This window comes from Vanessa tameamea, chromosome 18, assembly GCF_037043105.1.
Source record: "Vanessa tameamea isolate UH-Manoa-2023 chromosome 18, ilVanTame1 primary haplotype, whole genome shotgun sequence".
NCBI lineage: Eukaryota > Metazoa > Arthropoda > Insecta > Lepidoptera > Nymphalidae > Vanessa > Vanessa tameamea.
Genome location: NC_087326.1, coordinates 7379057 through 7391411, shown reverse-complemented (window position 1 = coordinate 7391411; position 12355 = coordinate 7379057). Strand labels below are relative to the sequence as shown.

General features: G+C 34.9%; 1 protein-coding gene across 9 annotated transcripts in view; it reads left to right on the top strand.

The window, feature by feature from the left end:
* Positions 1-10138, top strand: part of Ih (I[[h]] channel) — a 242028-nt gene extending 231890 nt beyond the window's left edge. For 6 of the 9 annotated variants that reach the window (XM_026635610.2, XM_064217695.1, XM_064217694.1 and 3 more), the window contains 8 exons: positions 2888-3051; positions 3143-3285; positions 4482-4619; positions 5807-5908; positions 6331-6480; positions 6566-6784; positions 7502-7766; positions 7874-10138. In XM_026635610.2, coding sequence (XP_026491395.1) covers positions 2888-3051; positions 3143-3285; positions 4482-4619; positions 5807-5908; positions 6331-6480; positions 6566-6784; positions 7502-7766; positions 7874-8505 — 1813 coding nt within the window. In that variant the 3' untranslated portion in view covers positions 8506-10138. The remainder of the gene's footprint in view (positions 1-2887; positions 3052-3142; positions 3286-4481; positions 4620-5806; positions 5909-6330; positions 6481-6565; positions 6785-7501; positions 7767-7873) is intronic. The other 3 variants (XM_026635627.2, XM_026635641.2, XM_026635633.2) reach the window with 3 other exon arrangements.
* Positions 10139-12355: the final 2217 nt, after the last annotated feature.

Here is a 12355-nt window from a genome sequence, read left to right as displayed (position 1 = left end):
CACTCGATTTTTATATAAATTGATTAATTTAATTCAAAAAATGATACACATAAACGTTGTATGGCTTTTAATATATTAGTTTATCGTATATACGAGAACATAAAAACACATATTAAAAAATGTTTAAAGCTTCCAATGGATAATAAACCTTAGAAATAACATAACCATATTGTTGAATTAAAATTAATTACAGATTTAATTTTAGTACTATTAAGGCTATAACAAAATCTCATTTAAGTATAATTATTTTTATTACGTACTAGCAAGTATTTACAATAGGTTATCATATTTTCCGGTAGTGGTACGTTTGTGGGAGTTAAAAAATATTGAGGAACTTTTTAACGCTTTTTTTTTAAAAACCTTTGTAATAATAGTATATCAACGTTTAACTTTTTAACAAATTAAATTAAATAGTTGAGATGTTTAATATTCATCGACAGAACTGCTAAGATTATTAAAGAAAAACGTAGGATCAGTTTTGATATTCAAATTTAAATTTTGAAGGTAAACTCAAAAAGTAACTGTCAGCCTCAACATGTTTATGACATATTCATTAACTGGCGTTACGACTAATTTTAAAAATGGCAACATTCATAAATGCTTATTGGAATTTGTGATTAGGCGCTGTTACTATTTAATGACAGTAATTTAAAATTTTATTGATCCTAAACCAATACATATGACTAGATCACAGATTAAAATTTTGTTAATTTTCTTATTGTGTATAAATCAAAATCTACCAAGCTTAAAAATTATTAACAATGCGTTTATTTGTAATTAGTTATATTTATCAACGGATTATCTAAATGCAGGTTGCATTTAGATGCAATACTATTTAGTACCAATACCGTTTACAAAAATAAAAGATAAACTGACATCTTTAAATGATTGCGTATTTACATATTAATGCTCCACATGAAGTGCGCCAAATTAAGGTTAATTAAATACAATTAGGATTTATGTCTGCTTATTAATAAGTGAATATCATCGAGTCGAATGTATTTCACTATTTTCGCAATAAATATTTTCATTATGAATAATTTTTAACGTTTATAAAATAATTAAACACGAAAATGGGATGCTATTCTGAATAGATTATCAATCGGATTTATAATTCAGGGTTATCTTTTGTTTAGAAAATAAACCTGAAAATAGAATAGACGATCCGCACAACGGAAACATAATTATTGCTCTCCTACTCTTAAAGTAGCTCGTTATTCTTCCAACGCAGTATGAATAAAATGCTATACAAAGGCACTGCGCTAAACCCGCTGACGTGGTTGACATGAGCTTTAGCTTTGCATTCAAGCCTGATTTACGTGTTTTCGCGCGCTACTTACCCGTATTTTCTAATTACCTACGTTGTATCTCGTAAAATAATGCGACATAGACTTTTTAAGAGTCCAATCACAATGATTCTTGACCTATTTTCTATGACTGGATATTGCTACGAATTGTGAAGATTATTGACTTATTAGCGTTCGTTGTGATTGCAATTTTTACCAATGAATTATATATATTTTCACTTAAATTACGATCACAGGAAGGCACATTTTCAATATCAAAGCTATCTAAAATGACGAGCAGATAATAATCTACTATTCGGACTAAATAGTAGTCACATTCATTATAATATATACAAATGACGTATTTATTTACTGCAAATTTTTAATTTTACAATTTTTAAAAGTTTCACTATACCAGTAGTCTCTTAATTTATAAACTATTAATATAAAGCATATTTATAAAAATAACATAAAACAATTGAAAGTCATTTTATTCAAACTCGGTTTTCGCAAGACCCGAAGAATACGTTGCATTTTAAAAAGAAAATACTTATCAATTCATATAACCTTAAGTTTTACAATAAATATAAGTCGTTTTGTGGTTGTCCTCTGTGTCTATTTATAATAAATAAACATTTATTGGATTCCAAAATTTACTTACAACTAAGGTAACATGTGTATTGAAAAATTACTTATATGGGATAACATAAATTAGAAAAAAACAACGAAAGAAATACTGTGGAAATATTTCTGGCTTATTGTGTAAAATTACCGTCATTTACTTCATTTCGAGAACAATGCGAAAAGTGGCTAACCGACAAAAACATTTGGAATAATACTCCACTCGCTGACTTAAACCTAATGATTTTATTTATGAGCCCTATTTTGCAAAATAAACTCTTAATTGAGCCGGAGCATGGGTCGGTTAAGAATAGTCATTCTAATATTACGTAATCTTGAAATGTCTTATTAATTATTATGATGTTCCTACAATATACCAATAAACATTGTCTATGTGGAAAATAATTTTATTATTAGTGTTTTTAGTATTTTTGTTTACAATAATTTTTATTTTAACTAAATTTTTTTTTCTTTAATTTTAGAAAATAAATTATAATTTTTTCAAACGATATTGAATAATTAAACATAACTCGATTATATTTTTTTTATTATGATGACATAATAAAACTTTATATGTATTAAATAAATAAACATATTATAACTTTACTTGTTCTATAAAAGTATTAGTCTACTTTATATACTCTTGGACACTGCATTTTAAAATAAGTTCTAGTACAATCAAATTAAATGTTGTAATACTTTAATAATTGGTATATCATAATTGATTTTCGAAATCTAATGACGGTAGAAGCAGACAAAAAGAAAATCGAATTACCATAGATAAAAAATAAAACTTGTAACAAAAGAACTGCTTCAAACTAGTACAAAAAATGCTTATTTAAAAAAATATATTATATGTAACGCCATTGTCAGTGAAGAATTTAATATAAAATTATGCTTATATTTAGCTGAAAGCTAAATATGTTTTTTTTATTTTGCTCAATTCTTTATTAATAAAACAATCCCGTTTCTGCTTTCAGGTTCTACTGGGATCTATGTATGTTATTGTTACTGGTGGCCAACCTCATAATTCTTCCCGTCGCCATCTCCTTCTTCAACGACGACCTTAGCACTCGATGGATAGCGTTTAATTGTCTATCGGACACCATATTTCTTATAGATATCGTTGTTAATTTTAGAACAGGTAAGTTTATTTTAGCAGAATATCTCAAAAATTTTGGAAATATTGAAATAGTTTTTATATATTATTTAAATGATTTGTTTTTTCTTTTCAGGAATAATGCAGCAAGATAATGCAGAACAAGTGATATTAGATCCAAAGTTAATAGCGAAGCACTATTTGAGGACATGGTTCTTCCTTGACCTCATCTCTAGTATACCACTAGATTACATATTCCTTATCTTCAATCAGGTAAACGTACGTTGCAATTTGGCCGTGTTCCTATTACTAGTTTTAAACTATCTTTTATGTTTTTTAGTTCTGTTTCAGCTTGGGTGTTATTTATTTTATAGCGAAATTTTTAATTTAGTTTTGATTTTTATTTTGTTTCTCATTGTGATTTTTACCCAACTGCCACGAGAACGTTCAACGCGCCATCGTGTTCGGTTTAATATCTTGTATTGTAAGGGTTTCTGTGAAACCTTGCAAAGGTTTGATTGCAGCACATTAGTAACGTCTTCAATTTTTTTTTTATACTTTCACAATTATTTAAATTTATCAGCACGAAATTTATCGTCTGCAACCCATATAGATCTGAACCTATCTTATTCTTCTTCGCCTTATCGCTAATATCTTAAAATACGTTCACTTCGATCGTATGGAATACTGATATTTTTCTAAGGTTAACGGCCTTTAACAAGCAAAATTTCAACTTTGTGCACAATCTATTCTAAAAAATCTTCAACTGCACTATTTTCTTCTAAATTCTACTTTGCCACAGAATGGCTATTGATTTGCACGTTAATAAAGTCTTTAAATCCATCTTTTTATTCTTTAAAGTTCACTCTGTCGACAGCATGTCTTGTTATAGAGCGTTATTTTGTCAGCCATGATTTAAGCTTTTTTTATTTATATTCTTAATCAGCACGTATAACGTAATATAAAATGTAATATTTTATTTAATTATTCTGCCATAATATGCAACACGACCAAATTGTAATATTTATACTATTTATCGATAGTATGTGTTATATTATTACTAACCTTTAGATATTTATAAAAAGACGAAGTGATGAAAGTTCGATGAACTGCAGATATAACTTTATGGATACAATTCTAACTATGTTTACAGATACTATGTATATGAAGATATATACAATTTTATTTCGAATATATAATAAGACAAGCTTTACTAATATTTTAATTACATTCCTTTTAATGTATTTATACGAATATATTTTTGAAAACATAATTATTATATGTAAAATACAATGCTTAGGCACTTTTCTTTGGCTGATGTATTTTGAAGCTATCAATTTGACAAGTTTGCATGCTTGTACACTTCTAATGTATAATAAAGTTAGGCATTGAGTACTGGTTACTTAGATTAGAGTCACAAGAATATTGTGTACGGTTGTAGGCACTCTTATAATATTGTATGGTTATATTTACAGGATTTTAGTGAAAGCTTTCAAATTCTTCACGCCGGTCGTGCCCTAAGGATACTACGGTTAGCAAAACTTTTATCGCTGGTTCGACTGCTCAGACTTTCCAGGCTCGTCCGATATGTATCACAATGGGAGGAAGTATATGTAAGCCATAATTTCCTGTTGCAACCATTTTTGGCCATCTTCTTACTTATCCACTAACACTGCTCTAACACATTACGCTCACATAAAACTAACTAACTAACACCAAATTGACACCAACTGATATTATTTTATTTTAAGATTGGATATTAATATGTTTTTGAAATTGTTTTATAATATTTCCTGTGATTGGCATTAATATTTCTGTAAATAACTTAACTATGTATTTAAACTAATATTACTTACTAAATTAATCTGAAATGTTCTATATAGTTAGTAGCGATCCTAATGACGTGTCATTGGAGTTCGATGTAATCCTGTTACCATTGTCCCCACCCTCCACTGTATGTGAGCCCCACGTCCCGCTCTGCACTTCTCTACTGCTTCTCTGCAAGCTTCTTTCTGCCTGAGCACGCTCTCATTCGAGATATCTCAGTCTGTCTCTTGTATGCGCCCGCGCCGCGCCGCGCCGCGTCTGCCGCGTCTGCCGACCCAAACCGTTCCACACTCACTAAAGTGATATTTGATTTGCCATGTTATTCTTATTATGTTGCTGCTTTTTAAGGCCTTTAGAAGATGCGCTGACGCCGAAAACCTAATGTTAAAATAAAAAGACGATAAATAAATAAAAATATTTCGTCTAGATTCGAGTGAACCCTCAATGAAAATTTATATAGATAGATAATCCCAAAATAAAAAGGTAAATCAAATATTATATTCCGTCATTAGAACGCCCCAACCTCGATGACCATAGAATCGACATGTATTAGTATAATAATGCACCAATATGTACCAAATAATTAGCCACCAAGTAGGTGAAACCTGTCACGATAGTAGTATGCGGAGACTCAGTGAGAAGTGGAGTACGGGGAGGGTGGTGGCGACGTCGCAGTGACGGTGTTGTGTGCAGATGAGCCCTGCCCCGCAGCCGAGCGACGAGCCGGGCGACGCGGACGGCGGAGGCTCGCGCGACCTCGCCTCGCAGGTGCCGCATGTGACTCGCCGCGCTCCCTAGCCTGTAGGGGCCTAGCCCGCGTTCCGCTCGTCTCGGTGTTAGTGCATCCTGTGTGTCCGCACGCGACCCCGCCCCGCCCCGCACAACCCGCGACGTCTTTCGACCGCCGCCCGTGCTCTCGCCGGGCGCGCCTGGCTCTCTTCCTACTATCTCGTGTTTCTCGCTTGTTTTCTAGATCTTGCAGAATCTTCAAAAAAAGCGCACGGAAAGGAGGGGACGACTCAGCTCCGACGTTGCAAAAAAGAAGGGTGACACCAAAAGCAATCTGATCTTTAAGGTAACCAGGGTCGGCACGAGCCGGCGCGCATGTGCTCGTTCGCCCGCTTAGCATGCTGCCGGCGCCGCCCGGCGTCCTTTACACGCTGCGCTCGCTTCGCTTCCTCTCTTTCGTTGGCGTTTCTGTTTCCGACCCTCGTACTGCCGGCGGCCGTGCGGGCGGAGGCGCGTGGGGGCGGCGAGCAGGGCGACCGCGGCGGCTCGGGCCGCCCTGCCCGCATGCCTGACCCGCGATCGCATGCTCGCTCGACGACTCGTCACACGCGTTCATATTTTATTTCTCACTTTTACAAGAATTCATCGGTAGATATCATCGCGATGCTTGAAATCGAGCGTCCTTGTCGCGCGCAGTCCGCACGGCTTCCTTTAGAGGCGAAGCTTTATAATTTTGAGATTTTAAATTAAACTGTTATTCGTCCTCAGTTCCTCAATATGGCATCGGTGTTCATGCGGATATTTAACCTGATCTGCATGATGTTGTTGATCGGGCACTGGTCTGGATGCCTACAATTTCTCGTTCCAATGCTGCAAGGATTTCCCCCTAACTCTTGGGTTGCAATAAATGAATTACAGGTTAGTAAAAAAACATTAATTCTATGAAATACTTTGGGAAACTAAGCTTTCGAATTTTTAGTAACTTTGTATTGTTTTATTTCAGGAAGCCTTCTGGCTCGAGCAGTACTCTTGGGCACTCTTTAAGGCTATGTCTCACATGCTGTGCATTGGGTATGGCCGGTTTCCTCCGCAGTCCCTTACAGATATGTGGCTCACGATGCTTTCTATGATCTCCGGTGCGACTTGTTACGCTCTTTTCCTCGGTCATGCCACAAATCTTATTCAGAGTCTCGACTCATCACGCAGACAATATCGTGAAAAGGTAATTTATAGTTGTTAATTGATACAATCATTACAGAAACTCAAGTCAAATCTCAAATTGAGGTACGTTTCCAGCTGTTATGAACACCTTTATTTACCAGGGCTAATTAATTTATATAAATATTTCCTAAAAATCACCAAAATTCAAATTACAAATTTTCTCAGTTCAGACGTCCAATTTATTTATTTATATATAGTGAGGCATTCGCTATCATATTAACAACTAATCTTGAACTCATTATTGCCTGTTTCAGAAACTTGACGTGAGTATAAAGTGGATGATTGTTTCGTGAATTTCATGCAATGTTTTAATTTCACCATCTCATTTACTCGCACCACCTTCTATCGCGTCATTAAATAAATTACCACGAAGATAAAGTTAATTACCAACGCACTATCTGGGTGTTCATAACAGCTTTATATTTGATAAGACGATAATTCAACTACATATTACATTTATACTTTGCCTTACGAATCTTACTAATTCATCTTTCGCCTGTTTTATTAATAATGTAGGTGGGATATAATTTCTATATTTATATAAAAGACAATAACTGATATATTTCATAGAATTTGCACAAGTGCGATTTGTTAGCAACCAATTTGGGTGTATTAGATAAGATTATTCGGATTTGGATGTACACTATATTAACAGTGGAGTATTAATACTAAAGTCTTGTTTGGTAAGCTTTTAATGATAAAAATATGCATATTCCAGGTGAAGCAAGTTGAGGAGTATATGGCTTATAGAAAGCTACCTCGCGAGATGCGTCAACGCATCACAGAGTATTTTGAGCACCGGTATCAGGGAAAATTCTTCGACGAGGAATTGATTTTAGGCGAATTAAGCGAAAAATTGCGAGAAGACGTTATCAATTACAATTGTCGATCGCTTGTTGCTTCGGTGCCATTTTTCGCTAATGCTGACTCCAATTTTGTGTCAGACGTAGTCACCAAATTGCGTTATGAAGTCTTCCAGCCGGGTAATAAAACATTCCCTTATTTGCTTATTAGTTATTTTATATTCATGTTTTCTTTCTACTGACAAAATTATGACAAAATGCATAATATTGGAATTTATGCTTTACAGGTGACATTATCATAAAAGAGGGTACCATCGGAAATAAAATGTACTTTATTCAAGAAGGCATCGTCGATATTGTGATGGCAAATGGCGAAGTTGCGACCAGTCTCTCTGATGGATCGTACTTCGGCGAAATCTGCCTACTGACCAATGCCCGGCGAGTTGCTTCCGTCCGCGCCGAAACTTATTGTAATCTTTTCTCTTTATCTGTGGACCATTTCAACGCAGTACTCGATCAGTATCCTTTGATGCGGCGCACCATGGAGAGTGTTGCTGCAGAACGGCTGAACAAGATCGGTAAAAATCCTAACCTGGTTGCGCATCGAGAGGATGACACAACGTCAGAAGGGAACACGATCAATGCGGTCGTGAACGCGCTAGCAGCGGAAGCAGAGCACGTGAGCCTATCGGACGATAGCGTGGCGCGGCTATCTGAGCGGTCACTAGGGCTAGCGCTACAGCCGCTGCAGGCAGCGTCATGCCGTATGGCGGGTGTGGCTCTACCAGGACTGGGCGTGGCGGCGGCATTGCCGCGTCCCAAGTCCGAGCACGACTTCAGCTCGGCGCAGGCGCAACAGCCGCCGTTGGCGAGCGCCGCGGCCGCATTCCACAAGTCGGACGCGGGGATCGCCCCCTGACGCCGCACGCTGTGCTAGGCCGCGGCCGGGGCCGTGGCGTGTGCCGACCGATAGCAATACTAGGCTTAGTGCGAGCGCGCGCGGCGCCTCGCTAGTTGTAGCGTAGACACGAGTATTATAGCTGCGACTTCGCCGGGCGCGCGCCCACCGCGCCCGCTGAATCTCATTTTGTGATCTTATACTTAATTCTCCTGTGTTATAATTTAGGTTAAATTTTATATCATTGACGCTGTGAGGAAATGAATACGCGACGTATTCCGATGTATAGATATACCTGTTATATATTGAGAATGAAACTATTGAGTCTTTATAGAGATACCTTGCCATTAAAGAAAAATAATTATATAGACTAGACTGAAATGTAAAGATATCATATTTTATGCTTTGTTGGCGTACGAAATAGGACTTTATTGTTGACGGATGCGATGCAATCGTTCTCGTAAATACGAACGATATTGATAATTTATAATTATCTCGATAGTGACGATAGCGAGGATTTATAAAATATTAATTGTTGATAATTATATAAACTTCGGAGAGTAGAAAGATATAGAACCGTTGCGTAGCTGCGCGTTGCCTACGCCGCCTCAGAGCCGATGGAACGGATAAGTTAGTGCCATAATACTAGCGCGCAGCTCACAACGCGCGGTGTGCGCGCACCGCGCTCTGCACCGGCGACGCACAACACGATGAACTTCACAATTCCATAGCACACGGACGCTTTCTTAATTTTAAATTTAAATAGACTAACGACGGATATCAAACGTACCGTTGGTCTCGGTTTCCTAAGTAGAGGTGAATCAGTAGAGCTTCGAATCGTTTCTTTATGTAAATATTGTAATATTATCGAGGATTCGCCTTAGCGTGATTTGTTTTATAGAAGTGATAAGGAGACGCTCGTACGAGCGATCCAGTCAATTATCGCGTGAGCGCGACGCGAGACGTCTCGATTATCGATGCACTACAACACTTCGTACCTTGATTTAATTGTAGGTCAAAATAATTTATTATCGATAGTGATCATTTTGTAGGAGTAAGTAGGCAGAAGCGATAACGAATTCGGACGAATTACGTTTTGTGATAGAGCAGCAGAGGGCTGCGAGCGCGCTGCCTCGCCGCCGGCTCGGCGATACTCAATACATACAGACGACGTAGAAGTAGCCACATGCATGGATAATGCTTACACTTCTTTCTAACTTGAGACTTTGTTTCAGTTCTATATTTAGCGATTTTTTTCTGGCAACAGTTATTGCGATTAGTGACTATGCAAGCGCTTCACGAACTTTTGAAATTTCGTAGCAATAAATAGTTGATCGCAACGAGTAACATATCCTACGATTAGAGTAGAGTAGTCGTTGAGCCGACCGCCGCCGGCGCCGCATCTTTGGCACGTTTTCATCGTTGACTAATTCTTATAGTGTCATGACAATTTGTAAAGAAAATTTTGCAAATGTTGACTTTTTAGCCAAAATAATTATAGTTAATGAATGACGAACCAATACGCAGTAGCTTACTTGTAGATGAATGCAGCCTAGTTCTCAGTTTTGGCGACTAACACCAATAGATACTTTGTACTCGTAAGATATTTATACAATTGACCTTAACAGAGTGACATCTGTCAATTTATCTACAATGAGAAAAATATAATATTGCGTTTTATCCCCAGAGGCATTTATTTATTATTGTTTTATCTAACATTACCGCTTTTGTAAATTATATAAATTTTATAGGAGAGATCTATTTTTATTGTGAAGTTGAACTGCTGAGTATAAGCAAAGAAACATAAATATATAAATCAAAACTTTTTTTTATCGAAACTGTTAATTAATATATAGTTAAATTATACTGATTTCTGGTATCTATTTTCACCAAAAGTGCTCATCGCTGTCAAAAAAATTAGAGGAAATGCATTAAAGAATGAAGAAAAAATTATGTTGTTTTAATACCTGAATTATCCTTAAAATTTGCGAAATAAATGGCAATTTTATTATTGCTGATACACTGTTTATAAAAAATAAGGTTCGTTCCTATAATAAGGAAAAAAGCAAGGTCTCGTCATTAGGTATATACCCGCATGATGCGACCTCGCTTCATTGTTTTTTTTTTTTATTTCTGCTGGCTTAGGAAGCGGAATCGATATTAATTTTGACATTAATACATATAAAATATAATGTTTTCAAGTAAGGATTGACATTTTAAATGAATATACCTATTTTTATTATGCTCCTACTAGAGGTCTTGTCATTTTAATTGTTAAAAATATAAGTGTTCTGAAAATTGAAGTCAATTTACACTAGTTTAGTTAGTCTTTTTAAATGTAGCTGTGTGAAACTTGGGAAATCCTGGATATTATAACAAGAAACTTACAAAAACCCTCTATCCAGGACCTAACTGTCGTAGTCAAGTTATCTTGAATACGACAATAATTAATTAATCTTGAATAGAGATTGATATAGAGGGTGGCAAAATTTAGAGAAGAAACGGCAAGAAACTTGGTTAGTGGCTCTTTTAAAATAAACCAGTTTTACATTTAGGTTATTCTGAATTATTATTTATCACAATCAGTCCTGCATTAAAACTGAAATCAAAAAACTTTGTCCATAAGTATTCTTTTAATGAGTAATAAGATTGAATAATTGAGTCTTAATGATTTTTTTTTTATATTTGTTTAATTGTGAATTAATTAGATTTTTCTAGTATTTTATAATATCACGGCGTATGCATACCATTGCTCAAAAACCTTCTCCGTACTTTTATACCGAATGAAAGGGGACAGAGGGGGTTACGAGTATATATCTATTATAGAAATAATAGATATTCAAGTTTTTATTTCTAGTATTATTTGTAATAAATAAATATATTCATAGAAATACCGTCAAGATAACTTTATTATCTCATTTTAACTTAACATTATTTATGTCAATCCAACCTATAACGGCATAGTTTGTTTAATTTAATTTTGATGAATAATAAATGTATGCAAACGGTCGCAACATGCCGCAAGTCTTCTTAACAAAATAAGGGAAATCGGTAACATTTATTAAATATATGTAAACAGAGAGCGGAGGTCCTATTTCATTAAGGAATTGCATTTTAATGTAGGGTCTTTAACTCGATATCTATCTATGTCAACTTTGGAAAAGAATATGCCAAACACAATCGAGAACTTTTGATAAGTCACAAAAAACACCAATAGCTAATCAATAGTAGAACGAGCTTTGGTGAAAGCAATGGAGTCCTTGAGAATTTAATATCCCATACGAGTTAAAAGAATATTTTAAATAATTAAGCGAGAATTTTTCAAATATAAGTTGAGTTATTTGGGTGATTTTTATAACCGGACATAAATAATTGTAAAACTTAATTACTACTTAATCTTAACTTAATTACTACTTACTTAATCTTAACTCAGAAATAAAACAATATTTATTAGGTTTTCGTATATAATTTTATAAACATTTTAAATAATGTTTTATTCGGTACGCAGCTAAAAAATTATATTTAAGAATGTTACCAGATTAAAAATATGTTTACATAGAAAGAGAAAAATATAAAATTGCGTTTTATCCCCAGAGGCATTTATTTATTATTGTTTTATCTTAAAGTTAAATTTATAATTCCACTATAATTATAAATCTTTGTGAATTATGGATTAATTCAATTAATTAGTTTTATTAAAACATTAGTAGTAGTCAACATAATGATCAAATTGATTTCGTTTTAATGTAAATTATATATTTCACATTTACTCCTCAAACCCCATATTAAATATGGAGCGAGGGAGGGAGACCAACAATATTGCGTATGTTGCTACGTAGCAAAATAATTTATATCATATAACGTAAAATGG